Source organism: Oryctolagus cuniculus, chromosome 8 (genome assembly GCF_964237555.1).
Source record: "Oryctolagus cuniculus chromosome 8, mOryCun1.1, whole genome shotgun sequence".
In the NCBI taxonomy this organism is placed as follows: Eukaryota; Metazoa; Chordata; class Mammalia; order Lagomorpha; family Leporidae; genus Oryctolagus; species Oryctolagus cuniculus.
Genome location: NC_091439.1, coordinates 59,433,246 through 59,448,871, shown reverse-complemented (window position 1 = coordinate 59,448,871; position 15,626 = coordinate 59,433,246). Strand labels below are relative to the sequence as shown.

Genomic DNA, 15,626 nt, shown 5'->3' with positions numbered 1-15,626 from the left:
CCTGAGTGTGTGTGAGAGTAGCTTCTTTAAAGAATTATGAAAGATTTCTGAAGTTAGATAGTGATGGTTTTTACCCAACTGAACATTCTGAAAAACACTAAATTCTGTTCTTTGAAAGGATAAATTTTGTGGTATATAAGTTGTTTCAACATAGTTATTTTTCTAAAACCCTAAAATAGGAAGAGTTTGATGAAATGAAGACTAACCAATATTGCTGCTTTTTATTATCTGATCATTAAAACTAATAGGAAAGTAACTATGATATCAATAAATACCCCAACATATTATGTTTTATGTAAATTTGTATTTGTGGGAATATTTCATGATTATTATTAGTTATGTGTCTTCTTGCCAAACATAGAAAAGATAAATTTGGCATTCAAAAACATAAGGGGGATTTTATTAATTCATTAATTTGGAAACAACTATTTTCTAGGAAAAAGGCATTGAGGTGCTGTTTTCCCCCCACCCTTGTCCTACTTGGACCCTTGATTGGAATATTCTTCCTGCAGCAGTGAGCCCAAAGGAAGGTGAGTTTTTTTCTTTATAACCCTTCAATTTTACTCATAGTCTGAATACTCTCGTCAGATCCCTCTTATAATTATCTAATTATTTCTTTGATTACAACTAATACTATGATTATACTGTCTTTTGAGTTTTCATTTTTTTGTTATGAAAAATTTCACATTTATACATCACTCAGCTTTAATATTTTCCATGTTGTCCTACATTTTCTTCAACTTTTCCCTTTTTCCTTTGGTGATGTATTTTGCAACAGATCTTAAGTATTATACTTTAGTTTACACTTCTGAAAAATATTGACATCTTAAATAATCACAATGCTATTATTATACTTAACAAAAATTCCTTGATTACCTAATGTCCATTCATGGTCCATTTTCCCCAAATGTTTAAAATACTGTTTGAAAAATATCTTCAAGTTATATTCTTACATTTTACTTAGTATATTATTTCTTTTTCATCATTTTTCCTTGCTTATGATTAAGTTTTTTCTTTACAATAATTTTTTTAAAAAGTTAAGTTCTGTATTTATTTTAGTAGGTGATGTTCATAAAACTCTAATTCTGCTGTTTATTTTCTGCTGACCTCACTTCTATGTTTTATTTCTCTGTGAATTTTGTAATTTTAGATTATGAATTAGTTTTCAGTTTATCCCAATCTGTGGGAATCTTGTGGGATTTGAGTTATAGCTAATTTTTACAGAAAAGGTTTATATTTGCTTATGCCAAGAAGCCCAAGGTACTAGAATTTATGGCCACTTAGAATTATTCTTCAGCTTCCAAATCTTTCAACCTCTTCTATCTAGATCTGAGATCTAAACTGATAAATTACAATCCCTCATCTTCCTTTGTTTTTGAGTAGGGCTATTATAATGTCATTTTTCAGAAGGAATAAACTTTTATAAGGTCTCTGCTTTCATGTAATGTTAGGAGTTCCAACTCTCTACCATGCTAGAGATGAAGGACTAACCTCTCTTCTTTTTCCTGCTGTTAAAGTAGATCCCTATTACTAGCAAATATCCTCATGGAAGCTGGGGTGTACTGCAAGATCATTATATCAATTTTCTGTCCCTTATTTTTAACCCCTCTTCTATTATTTTAGGGTACTATGGAGTTTCCTTTCTCTCTGAAACCCAGTTAGACATAGAAAGGATGCTTGTTGAACTTTAAATACCATTATGGATGTTTATGTATATAGAAAATTTTTGTTTTTTTAATTTATTTTTAAGGAATACAAATTTTATATATATAACTTTAGGAATATAGTTATTCTTCCTACCATACCTGCCCTCCCACCCACACCCCCACCCCTGTTCCTTCTCTCTCTCCCCTTCGCAGTCCTATTAACCATTAAGATTCATTTTCAATTAACTTTGCTCACAAAAGATCAACTCTATAATAAGTAAAGATTTCAACAATTTGCACACACATTCACACACACACACAAAATTTGAGAATAAATATTACATTTAACTCTCATAATACAACTCATTGAGGACAAAGGTCCTGCATGGGGAGTGAATGCACAATGACTCCTGTTGTTAATTTAACAATTAACACTCTTATATATGATATAAGTGAACCCCCAGATTCTTGACATGAGCAACCTTGGCTATGGAAGCCTTTTGAGAGCTTGTTTGGAGGTTCTAGCAGGGGAGCGCAGCTACTCGTATACCCTTGACTGAAGACCAGTCCTCCTCTAGCGGGAATGGTCGTCCTCTTCGACCGAGCACGCAGCTTCGGGAGGGACGCACATGGAGTGGTGAGGGAGGAAGGGGACACCCGCCTAGCCAGCCAGATCAGCCGAATCAACCCTGGCGATCAGTGGGGTGACAGATGTCGCAGCCAGATCGCCCTCACATCCTATGGAAGCCTTTTGAATCCACAAACTCTGTCAGTATTTAGACAGGGCCATTAGCAAAGTGGAAGTTTTCTCCTCCCTTTAGAGAAAACTACGTTCTTCTTTGATGGCCATTTCTTTCCATTGGGACCTCACTCAGAGATTCTTCATGCAGAATTTGATTTTGGTGACAGTGTCTTGGATTTCCATGCCTGAAATGCTCTCACTGGCTTTTCCGCCAGAACAGGAAGCCTTAAGGGCTGAATCTGAGTTCAGGGTGTTACTTAAAGCAATCATCATTCTATGAGTCTGCTTTGTGGATTGCTTCTCATGTTGGAACATTTCTCTCCTTTGTAATTCTGTCTATTATAATTAGCTGACACTTGATCCTATTTATATATGATCATTTTAATACTTAATCCCATTTATATGTTCACTTTAACACTAAATATGATCACTTAATTCTTAAGATGCCATTTTTCTCACCCAGCTTAATGGGATTTGGGGTCCCATGACAAGTTTTTAAACTGTACCCTTAGAAGTTAGTCCTTAGGAATATATGCAAAAGTGTACAGCTTTACAGTTACAAACTTCCTCCTCCCTCTCTTATTCCCACTCTTATTTCTTACTGAGACCCATCCTCAATTGACTTTATACACATATGATTAATTCTATATTAAGTAAAGAGTTCAACAAATAATATGAAGAGAAAAAAAAAAAACAAGCAAAAAAAAAACGAACAAAGCAAAACTGTTCCTTGACAGTCAAGACAATGGCAGCACAGGTCATCCCTTCTCAAGATGTCAATTTTACTTCTACAGATCGCCTTTTAGGTACTCTATTAGTTCTCACAAATTATAGAGAACATATGGTATTTGTCCCTTTAGGAGTGGCTTATTTCACTAAGTATGATGTTTTCCATATTCATTCATTTTGTTGCAAATGACTGGATTTTTTTTTACTTTTGTGTAGTATTCCATAATGGAGATATCCCATAATTTCTTTATCCAGTCTTCAGTTGACAGGCATTTAGATTGATTCCATATCTTATCTGTTGTGAATTGAGCCGCAATAAGCATGGAGGTACAAATAATTTTTTTATTTACTAATTATATTTCTCTTGGGTAAAATCCCAAGAGTAGGATGGCTGGGTCATATGGTAGGTCTATATTCAGATTTCTAAGATATCTCCATACTGTCCTCCATAGTGGCTTTATCAGACTACAGTCCCACCAACAGTGGATTAATGTGCCTTTTTCCCCACATCATTGCCAGCATTTGTTGTTCAATGATTTTTGTATGCAAGCCAATGTAACTGGGGTGAAGTGTAACCTCAATGTAGTTTTGACTGCATTTCCCTGATGGCTAGTGATCCTGAGCATTGTTTCATGTGTCTGTTGGCCATTTGGATTTCTTCTTTTAAAACATGTCTGTTTAAGTCCTTTGACTGTTTCATAACTGGGTTGTTTGTTTTGTTGATGCAGTGTTTCTTGATCTCTTTGTAGATTCTGGTTATTAATCCTTTCTCAATTGCATAGTTTGCAAATAATTTCTCCCATTCTGTCAGTTGCTTCTTTACTTTCTTGACCTTTTCTTTTGCAGTACAGAAACTATTCAATTTGATGTAATCCCATTTATTAATTTTGCCTTTGACTGCCTGTGCCTCTGGGGTCTTTTCCAAGAAGTCTTTGCCTATACCAATGTCTTGCATGGTTTCCCCAACGTCCTCTAATAATTTGATGGTGTCATGTCGTAGATTTAGATCTTTAATCCATATTGAGTGGATTTTTGTGTAAGGTGTAAGGTAGGGGTCTTGCTTCATACCTCTGCGTGTTGAAATCCAGTTTTCCCAGCACCATTTATTAAAGAGACTATCCTTGCTCCAGGGATTGATTTTAGCTCCTTGGTCAAATATAAGTTGGTTGTGGATGCTTGGATTGATTTCTGGTGATTCTATTCTATTCCATCTGTTTTTGTACCAGTACCAGGCTGTTTTGATTATAATTGCCTTATAGTATTTCTTGAAATCTGGTTTTGTGATACCTCCAGCTTTGTTCTTGTTATATAAGATTACTTTAGCTATCTGAGGTATCCTTTGTTTCCATATGAACTTCAGCATCATTTTTTTCTAGATCTGAGAAGAATGTCTTTGGTATTTTATTGGTATCACATTGAATCTGTAAATTGCTTGCAGAAGAATGGACATTTTGATGATATTGATTCTTCTAACCCATGAACATGGAAGATTTTTCCATTTTTTATATCTTCTATTTCTTTCTTTAATGTTTTATAATTCTCATAGTAGAGATATTTGACATCCTTAGTTAAATTTATTCCAAGGTATTTTTTTTTTGTAGCTATTGTGAATGGGATTGATCTTAGAAATTCAATCTCAGCCTTGACATTGTCTCTATACAAAGGCTGTTGATTTTTGTGCATTGATTTTATATCCTGCTAGTTTGACAAACTCCTCTATGAGTTCCAATAGTCTCTTAGTGGAGTCTTTTGGATACCCTATATATAGAATCATGTCATCTGCAAAGAGAGATAGTTTGACTTCTTCTCCCAATTTGTATCCCTTTGATTTCTTTTTCTTGCCTAATGGTTCTGGCTAAAATTTCCAGGACTACATTGAATAGCAGTGGTGAGAGTGGGCATCTCTGTCTGGTACTGGATCTTAATGGGAATGCTTCCAACTTCTCCCCATTTAATTGGACACTGGCCACGGGTTTGTCATAAATTGCCTTGTTGAGGAATGTTCCTTCTATACCCAATTTGTTTAGAGTTTTCATCATGAAAAGGTGTTTTATTTTATTAAATGCTTTCTCTGCATCTATGGAGATAATTATATAGTTCTTGTTCAGTAGTTTATTAATGTGCTGTATCACATTAATTGATTTGTGTATGTTGAACCATCCCTGCATACCAGGGATAAATCCCTCTTTTGTGGATGTTCTTTCTGATGTGTTGTTGGTTCTATTGGCTAGAATTTTGTTGAGGATTTTTGTGTCTATGTTCATCAGGGGAATTGGTCTGTGATTCTCTTTCTCTATTGCATCTTTTTTCAGGTTAATGAATTAAGGTAGCTAGCTTCATAGAAAGAATTTGGGAGGATTCCCTCTTTTTTGATTGTTTTGAATAGTTTGAGAAGAATTGGAGTTAGTTCTTTAAATGTCTGGTAGAATTCAGCAGTGAATCCATCTGGTCCTAGGCTTTTCTTTGTTGGGAGGGTCTTCATTACTGATTTAATTTCCATCCTTATAATGGGTCTGCTTAGGTTTTCTATGTCTTCATGGCTCAATTTAGTTGGTTGTGGATGCTTTAGTAGGTTGAATGTGTCTAGGAATCTATCTGTTTCTTCTGGGTTTCCCAGTTCATTGTCATACAGCTCTTTATGCTAATTTCTGAGGATTCTTTTTATTTCTATGGTATCTGTTGTTACATTCCCTTTTTTATCTCTGATTTTATTGATTTGGGTCTTTTCTTTTTTTCAGTTAGTTGGGCCAACGGTGTGTCAATTTTGTTTATTTTTTTAAAGAACCAGCTCTTCATTTTGCTGATCTTTTGTAATGTTTTTTTTTTTTTTTTTGATTCAATTCTGTTGATTTTTTTTCTCTAATTTTAATTATTTCTCTTCTACTAGTTTTGGGTCTGGTTTGCTGCAATTTTTTTAGATCCTTGAGATGCATTGATAGCTCATATCTTTGGTACCTTTCCAATTTCTTGATGTAGACACCTATTGCTATAAACTTTCCTCTTAACACTGCTTTTGCTTACCCCATAAGTTTTGATACTTTGTGTTGTTATCCTCATTTACTCCAGAAAGAATTTGATTTCTCTTTTGATTTCTTCTATGACCCACTGTTCATTCAGGAGCATGTTGTTCAGTCTCCATGTGTCTCTATGTTCTAGAGATTCCTAAGTTGTTGATTTACAGCTTCATTCCATTGTGGTCAGATAAGATATATGGTATTATTTCAATTTTTTGAATTTGCCGAGATTTGTTTATGGCCTAGTATGTAGTCAGTCCTCAAAAAAGTTCCATGCACTGCTGAGAAGAATGTGTATTCTTTAAGTATAGGATGAAAAGTTCTGTAGATAGCTGTTAGGTCCATTTGGTCTAGTTTTGATTAACTCATCTGTTCCTTGCTGATTTTCTCTCTGGTTGATCTGTCCATTGCTTAAAGTGGAGTATTGAATTTCCCATTACTGTTGTGTTGTATCCATTTCTCCCTTTAAATCCCTTAACATTTCTTTTAAATAGCCCTTTTAAATATCCAAGTGCCCTGTAATTAGGTACATATACGTTTATAATTGTTATTTTTCTCCTAACAGTTTTTGTGTTAACATCTATTTTATCTGATATTAGCATGGCTACACCATCTCTTCTTTAGTTTTTGTTGGCATGGAATATCTTTTTCCATCCTTTCCATTTCAGTCTGCATGCATATTTGTTGATGAAGTGTGTTTCTCATAGTCAGCAAATAGATGAGTTTTGTTTTTTAATCCATTAAGCCAGTCTGTGTCTTTTAACTGGAGAGTTGAGGCTATTTACATTCAAGGTGGCTATTGATAAGTAACACCTTTGTCCTGCTGTTTTTCCAAATATATTCTTGTTTTTTACTTTGAATTTCCTTTTAAGTTTTACTTTGAGATTTCCCTCCTTTATGTTCTTTTGTAGTGATGAACTTGTTTCTGTGTTTCTGTGTGTAGCACATCCTTAAGCATCTTCTCTAGGGCTGGACAGGTGTTGACAAATTCTTTCAGTTTTTTTGTTATGGAAGGTCTTTATTTCACCTTCATTCACAAACGGGAGCTTTGCAGGGTATAGTATTCTGGCTTGACAGTTCTCTCAAGACTTGGAATATATCTCACCATTATCTCCGTGCCTATAGGGTTTCTGATGAGAAGTGCACTGTGAGTCTAATTGGAGATCCTCTGAAAGTAATCTGGCATTTCTCTCACACACATTTTAGAATCTTCTCTTTATGTTTTACTGTGGTGAGTTTGATTACAATATAACTCGATGAAGATCTTTTCTAGTCACATCTATTAGGTGTTCTTTGTGCTTCCTGTATTGGATGTCCCTTTCTTTCTCCAAATTAGGGAAGTTTTCTGTTATTATTTCACTATAAAGGCCTTCAAATAGTTTCTCTTTCCACGCTTTCAAGAACTCCTAGAACTTGTATGTTGGGTCAGTTGGTAATATCCTGTAGATTCCCAATAGTGTTTTTTAGTTTTCTAATTTCCTCTTCTTGTTTTTGATTTGACTGTATAATTTCCTGTGCTTTATCTTCTAGGTCAGATATTCTTTCTTCTGCTTTACCGATTCTGTTGTTGAGACTTTCCATTGCATTTTTATTGTATTCTTCCTTTCATTTTGATTTCTCTGTAAGATCTCAATTTCATGGGAGAAATTTTCTTTCATATCATGTACAGAATTCAGTAGCTCATGCATTTGCTTCTGATTACTTCTGTGCAATGTTATTATCAGTGTTTTAATTCCATTTCTGACATTTCTTCAAGCTCATCATCTTCACAATCCAGTACTAAAGTTTTATATTCTTTTGGGGGCATCATTCTCTTCCTTATTCTTGTTAATTAAATTGGTATGTTTTTTATTCAGCATTTGTGGAGATGCTGATTGGTTTCGTCTTTGTTTTTTTTTGTTTTGTTTTGTTTTTTTTTCTGATGTGGTGGCTTTTATCTTTGTACTATGTGTCTGTAGATAAGTGGAGTGTCTGCTTTCAGTAAATATCTAGAGGTTTTTAGGGGGTGTGACCAGAGAGCTCTGTTCAGTTCTCTAGGGTGAAGGGCATGCCTAATGTGACACACCCAGGTTTGGCATAGCAAATCTCCTCTTTTCTTTTCTTTTCTTTTTTTTTTTTTATCAGAAGGGAGATTTATTCTGCTCAGCTTAGCTCCTCTCCTTAAAGGAAACCAGTACCTGAGCTCCAGCCCCAGTGGGTATAATATTCATCTGCTCTGTCCCAAGGACCACACAAAAGATCTGTGCAGTCTTCAGTGTAAGCTCAAATTCGCCAACAATTTCCCTTACCAGGTAACCAGGGAGCCCTGAGCATGTGGAGGTCCTACTGTGACTGCCCAAAGTCCCAGCAACACTGTATGTCCTCCCACACATCCTCACATTTTTTAATTAATTATTTATTAATTAATTAATTTATTCTTTTACAGTTCTGGCACACAAGCCTCCCACATTCATGAGCACTCAGCCCTCATTAATTCTTCCCACCAGAGTCAGGATTTTCCACTCCGCTGATTGCTGGTCATATATACAAGCTGGTACAGCTGTTACATATGTTCAAAATGGCACCCGCCCTAATGGCTTGTTACAGGACACTGTTGTAAGGTGATCATGGAGAGAGCAACGTGTCTCTTTTTTTTTCTCTAGTTTGGTTGGTACACTATCCCTCACAAGGCTCCAAGCCAGGTTCCCTCCATGCTCTTCCTTCAGCTTTATTGCCAGTGGCTTGGACTGCTGTAGTCTGGTCTCACCTCCCTCTCCCATGCTGGTATAGAAGCTCTCATCTGCTGGAGTCCTGAGCCGTGAGTGTCCACACCCTCCACATAGGTCCACTGTGTCCCTCTAATTTGCATAGCATTTCCTCTGCCATTTTTTCCGTAACTCTTCCCTGAGGCTGCACTCTCTTCACTTTTTTTTAAGCTATCCTCTCTTATACCAGAGCAGTAAACTCCCTCCCTACTCTGCTATCTTGGAACTTCCCATTGAGAATTTTTTAGAATACTTCAATGTTCCATTTCTTTAATTATTCACCTGTTCTTTACTTTTTTGTTTAGCTAAATATAACTTTTGATTTTCAACTGCGCTTTGGAATAGTTTGCCCTCTCATTGCATATTTTCCTCCTCAATGGTAGCCAATACTACCTATATCTCATGAGCCAATTCTATTTTTTCAATCAAGGAAATAATTTAGTATTCTCTGAGAATGATAGAAAATTTTGTTGGGGAATTAAAGTCTCTTCCCAAGATATTGTATAAACTGAAATTCATTATTTTGGCCTTTCATTAATTGTATGCAAAACAATGACTAATTAATTTGTGTTTTAATGTTTAAATATTTTATAACATTTTGAAACTTTTATATGTTTTTGTGTATTGTGCTTGCAATTGGGCTTTGGTTGTATGTGTTTCAGTTATAATATAGATTTTAAACAATTTTAACTTACAGTTTAAGATTTTCATTAATATTTATATGTATCAAGAAATGAAAATAGAACTTTCTAAATGCCACATTTTTTCTTTATCTGTAATTAATTTACTATGGAGCCAAAATAATATTTTCACTTAATAATATGAGCAATCAAATACATCAGCTGCCAACTCAAGAAGAGCGTACATTAAGCATTCATGCCTGGTTGATTTTCTGATTAGAAGTTCAGATCTTACAGAGTGCATGGAATATATTACTCATTACATCCCTTTAATTGAATCACTTCGTTTTCATAAATATTATGATAAAGAGATCTTATAACAGCAGACATATTCATGTTTCATTTGCTTTTTCCCAGAAGGTTTATAGTCTTGGTTAAACTAAGGCAGATTATGTAATTTTAGTTTTGCTGTTTTCAGGTCTGGGAGTTTAGAAATATTGTATTACTATAGGGTCTTTTTGAAATGAAATTATTATTTAGGGATGTAGAAGGTTACTATGAAAATATTCTCAGAATTTCTGTTTTTGTACTATGTTTTAGGAGAGATTATATTGTAATGAGATTTTACTGGTACAAGTTAAATTTCCCTTATCTGAAAACCTGAAGTCTAGAATACTCCCAAATCCAAAAGGTTTTTAGTAGTAACATGATGCCACAAGCCGAAAGTTCTACACTATGAAACTTTGTTTCATGCATATAATTATTAAAAATATTATATAAAATTACTTTCATACTATATGCATAATGTCTATATGAAACAATTTTATATTTATACTTGGGACACATCCTTATGATATCCCACTGCGTTTGGAATGTTCACATTTAAAAAAAAGAAAACATACAATCTGAAACATTTCTGGTCTCAAGCCTTTCCAATAAGGAATACTCAACCTGTACTTGATTTAGTTGGATGTCTTAAAAACTGACTTCTTACTCTGAATCCATTGGATTACATCAGGATTTTAGTGCTTAAGAATCATTCTTTTTTTTATTTGAAAGGCAGAGTTATGGAGAGAGAGAGAGAGAAAGAAATCCATCGATCGATCTTCCACTCTCTTGTTCACTCCCCAAATGGCTGCAACTGCCAGTGCTCAGCCAACCAAAACCAGGAGTCAGAAGCTTCTTCCTGGCCTCCCACATGAGTGCAGGGGCCCAAGCACTTGGGCCATCTTTGAACCACTTTTCCAAGCACATTAGCAGGAAGCTGGATTGGAAGAGGAGCAACTGGAACATGAACTAGCACTGCAGACAGCACCTTTACCTGCTGAGCCACAACACTGGCACTAAACGTCATTCTATTTAATAACAATGGCTTTTTAAATCCTCCAATGGAATGTATTTTTTATGCTTATCTATCTTCTGTCTTCTGCATTTCTCTCTCCACATATTTATCTTCATGCATTTCTCTCTCCACATCTTAAATGCCATACCCTGAGCTATTTGTTTCTCTTATATGACCTATATTTACTCAGGTTGAATAACCCTTGCTTGAAATACTAGGACCAGAAGTGTTTCAGATTTTGGATGTTTTAAGTTTAATATATTTACATATAGTAAATAAATCCTAATATGAATACTTAATATATATTAAATGTTAAAATGTAATATTAGCTAACTGTCAATATTTCTTTAGTACTGAGTTGTATTTCATTTTTGATACTTACATTCTACTTCTCTTTTACTTCAATTAGATATGTATATGTTTTTCTTCTCCAATAGATGGTAAACGCTTTGAAAATAGGATAATTGTGGGTAGGTACTCAGTAATCCTTTATTAAATTGATTTTAACTACAGATTCCAATATTTCTTAGTTTCTCAAATTGTACTTTAAAAGTCTAAAATAATTGAGATACTTAGTTTGAAGAAAAAAGAACTCAGGATTTAATATACACTGTTATTTTTTAAAAATATTTTTATTTATTTATTTATTTATTTATTTTTTTTTTTTTTTTGACAGGCAGAGTGGACAGTGAGAGAGAGAGACAGAGAGAGAAAGGTCTTCCTTTTGCCGCTGGTTCACCCTCCAATGGCCGCCGCTGCAGCCGGCGCACCGCGCTGATCCTGGCAGGAGCCAGGAGCCAGGTGCTTTTCCTGGTCTCCCATGGGGTGCAGGGCCCAAGCACCTGGGCCATCCTCCACTGCACTCCCTGGCCATAGCAGAGAGCTGGCCTGGAAGAGGGGCAACCGGGACAGAATCCGGCGCCCCAACCGGGACTAGAACCCGGTGTGCCGGCGCCGCAAGGTGGAGGATTAGCCTATTGAGCCACGGCGCCGGCTTTAAAAATATTTTTATTAACTGTGGGGCTAAGTTGCAGGCATAATTCCCTTTTACTCCTAAATACTTAACTATTTCCTAAGAATAAAGATATATTCTTACAAAGTCATGATATAAGTATCAAACAGGATATTTATTTTTGTTCATATTATTATTTTATATATCGTCCTATAGATTATGGCACTTATAATTGTAGGTCTCTTTAGTCTCCTTTAACATAAGATAGTTTCTAGCCCTTCTTTGTCTTTGATAACATGGACAATTTTTTTCTTAGTTCAGTTCAGTTTTTATAGAACATCTGTCAACTTGTGGCCGGCGCCACGGCTCACTAGGCTAATCCTCCACCTAGCGGTGCCGGCACACCGGGTTCTAGTCCCGGTCGGGGCACCGGATTCTGTCCCGGTTGCCCCTCTTCCAGGCCAGCTCTCTGCTGTGGCCAGGGAGTGCAGTGGAGGATGGCCCAGGTGCTTGGGCCCTGCACCCCATGGGAGACCAGGAAAAGCACCTAGCTCCTGGCTCCTGCCATCGGATCAGCGCGGTGGCCATTGGAGGGTGAACCAACGGCAAAAAGGAAGACCTTTCTCTCTGTCTCTCTCTCTCACTGTCCACTCTGCCTGTCAAAAAAAAAAAAAAAAAAAAAAAGAACATCTGTCAACTTGTGTTTTTCTGTTTTCTCATTCAAGTTAAGCATTTTTGTCACAGAAATAGTGTTATGTGCTTCTCAGTGCATCTTATCAGAAGGCACACTTTGACATTTTCATCCAGTTATTTTAGGTGGAATCTACTAATTGTTTCTCTTATAATCTTACTATTTGCTTTATAGAATTAATAAGTAATTTGTAAAACAAAAAATAAGTAATTTGTAGGGAGATACTTCGGGACTTAAGACATATCCTTTTTATTTTCAAATTTTCAGTCACTAATTTACATTTGTTTGATTCATTTTGCATATGATAATTTTAAAATGGTGATTTATTTTTCACTGTCATCCTTCTGTATTTATTAGTTGACACTCCACTGTGAGAAAGCTTTCCCTCTACCTTATTTATTTACTTATTATCAGCTTCAGCGCATGAATTTTGATTTTATTAACTTAGTTTTAATTCATCAGTATCATTATTTAAATGTTCAAATTGTCTCTGTTATGAATCCTTTCAACCTGGCTTCTGATCCCTTGAAAATGCCCCATTCTATGCTGCTTTAATTTCTGGCATAACAAAGCATTACAGGCTCATCATGTCATTTTCTTGCCCCAGCCCTGAATCAGCTGTTTTTCTAAGGAGTCGCAGTTCCTTTTAGTAGAGAATAGCTTTTTTAATATATGATTTTTTATTTTAATTTTTAATTAGTTTTTAAGATTCATTGTGCTTTAGAGAGAATTTTTTAAGGAGTAAACCATGTTTATTTTGATACATGTTTTTAAAAAAAAAAAAACAAAAATTTGAACTCAGTACACAGCAATTTAACTTGAATTTTTTTTATTTAAGGTACACACATTTCATGTATTTCATATGTACAGATTTAGGAACATAGTGATATACAATTCTAAGAACACAGTAGTTTTAGAAACTAAGATTTGGACACTAGATGTAATCATTGCAGACGGAGTGTTTCAGCTTCCAGGACATCTCAGCAGGGAAATGAATGTATAAATTTGTTAAGAAATAGACATAATGAAAACACACATACATACACACAACCATACACATCAGTATTTATTGATGTATCTGTATCCATTATCTTTATATATTGAAAATCCTGTTATTACTGATACCTCTATTCCAATTCAGTGCAATAAGTTTCTTCTAGTTTATCCAAATTCCATATTGGTATCTACCTTTTCAACACTGAAGATCATCATTCCCAACATTGTCTTTATTTTTCAGTCCTGTAATATATGAAGAGTAGTTCAGAAATGCTTTATCCATATCAATGTGAAAAATGTACCTACTAAGTTGAATTCTAGGTAGTTTGCAGTTATTTTCCTCTTTGAACTGAGGATACATAGTTATAGTCCTCATGCAGATAAATGTGGTGTTTGTACCAGATGAATTCTATAAAATGAGGAATAAAAGGTTTAAGTTACTGCTAATCATGTCCCCTAATAGAATGAGCTTTGGCCACCATCTTAAAAATAAAACCAATAACCTTCTATTTCACTCAGAATAGTTAGGGAATGGGGCTGCTGCCTGCAGTGCCCAGCATGTCATATGGTTGTCGGTTTGAATCCCAGCTGCTCCACTTCCTATCCAGCTCTCTGCTATGGCCTGGGAAAGCAGTGGAAGATGGTCCAAGTCCTTGGGCCCCTGCACGTAAGTGGGAGACCCGGAGGAAGGTCCTGGCTCCTGGCTTCGGATTGGCAGAACTCCAGCCGTTGCGACTATTTGGGTAGTGAACCAGCGGATGGAAGACCTCTCTCTCTCTCTGAGTCTCCTCTCTCTGTGTAACTCTTGACTTTCAAATAAATAAATCTGAAAAAAAAAAAAAAAAAGTTAGGAATTGCATACCCTACATTATTATTTGATCTCAAATAACTGTTTGATGTCCTACTCCATGTGATGAGCTAGGCTATATATTGCCAGGCTCTGGGGACCCTTTTGATAACCCCAGAGTTACTTCTATTATTGCCTTATAAATTTTTATCTTCTGAGTATGAAAAAGGGACTGGATAGAGACTTTTATCTTAAGACCTACAACAGAACTGTTTCGTCACTCATTCCATGCATTCTTTCCTGATGGCCCTCTCTATTCTCTGTAGTTCTTAGGTAGTTGCTATGTTGGGAGTCGCTTCCACTTCAGAATAACCAATAAAATAGGAGGGAGCAGAGAGTCAGAAGACCTCATAGAAGAGAAAAAAGAAAAGTAATTCTCTTTTACTGCTACACGTTACAGTTTTAGAAATATGGCCCAATTACGTACACCTGAGGCTTTGGTTTTGCTTTTGAACTACATGAGAGTATCATCTCCTAGGAGAATGATGGGGGATAATATGAGTATATGCAGACCCTAAACTTCACTACCCATTCACCTTTGCCCCAAGTCACCTCACTTAGGGTATATACTTCTCAACTGAAATAAAAAAATAAATTAATATCAGAGTTCTACAAGAAGAAATTAAGTTCTCTCCTTCTTTGAGGACTTTAAATCTAGTAGATATCATTGCTTGGGGTAGATAAATTTAATTTCTTAGAAAAAGAATTATGGCCGGCGCTGCGGCTCACTAGGCTAATCCTCCGCCTGCGGTGCCAGCACCCCGGGTTCTAGTCCGGGTTGGGGCGCCGGTTCTGTCGCTTTGCTCCTCTTCCAGTCCAGCTCTCTGCTGTGGCCCGGGAAGGCAGTGGAGGATGGCCCAGGTCCTTGGGCCCTGCACCTTCATGGGAGACCAGGAGGAAGCACCTGGCTCCTGGCTTTGGATCAGCGCAGCACGCTGGCCGTAGCAACTACTTGGGAGGTAAACCAACGGAAAAAGGAAGACCTTTCTCTCTGTCTCTCACTCTCTAACTCTGCCTGTCAAAAAAGAAAAAAAAAAAAAGAATTATGAACTGGTATGTTTTCTTTTTGTATTGATCACTGATTGAATTTGTAATTATATAGGAATTTATGATTCTTCAAATCTAGTGGCAGGTTATCCTCTCTTAGAAGCAATGCATTTCTCTGTCAACTATTTATATATCATAATTGTAAATATCTAAGATTTTAAATTTAAAGTTTATTCTGATGAAAATTATTTATTTAAAACATTTAGTTTTTTCCCATTTATTTTTTGTAAAATATTTCACATTAGAAGGAAGAAAT

The 15,626-nt window shown here is 35.8% G+C and overlaps 1 protein-coding gene across 3 annotated transcripts in view; it reads left to right on the top strand.

Moving 5' to 3' along the window:
- The window catches only part of GSTCD (glutathione S-transferase C-terminal domain containing), a 142,365-nt gene that overhangs the window by 21,008 nt on the left and 105,731 nt on the right, over positions 1-15,626 (top strand). For all 3 annotated transcript variants that reach the window (XM_051819527.2, XM_008267531.4, XM_051819525.2), the window contains one exon: positions 437-530. In XM_051819527.2, coding sequence (XP_051675487.2) covers positions 437-530 — 94 coding nt within the window. The remainder of the gene's footprint in view (positions 1-436; positions 531-15,626) is intronic.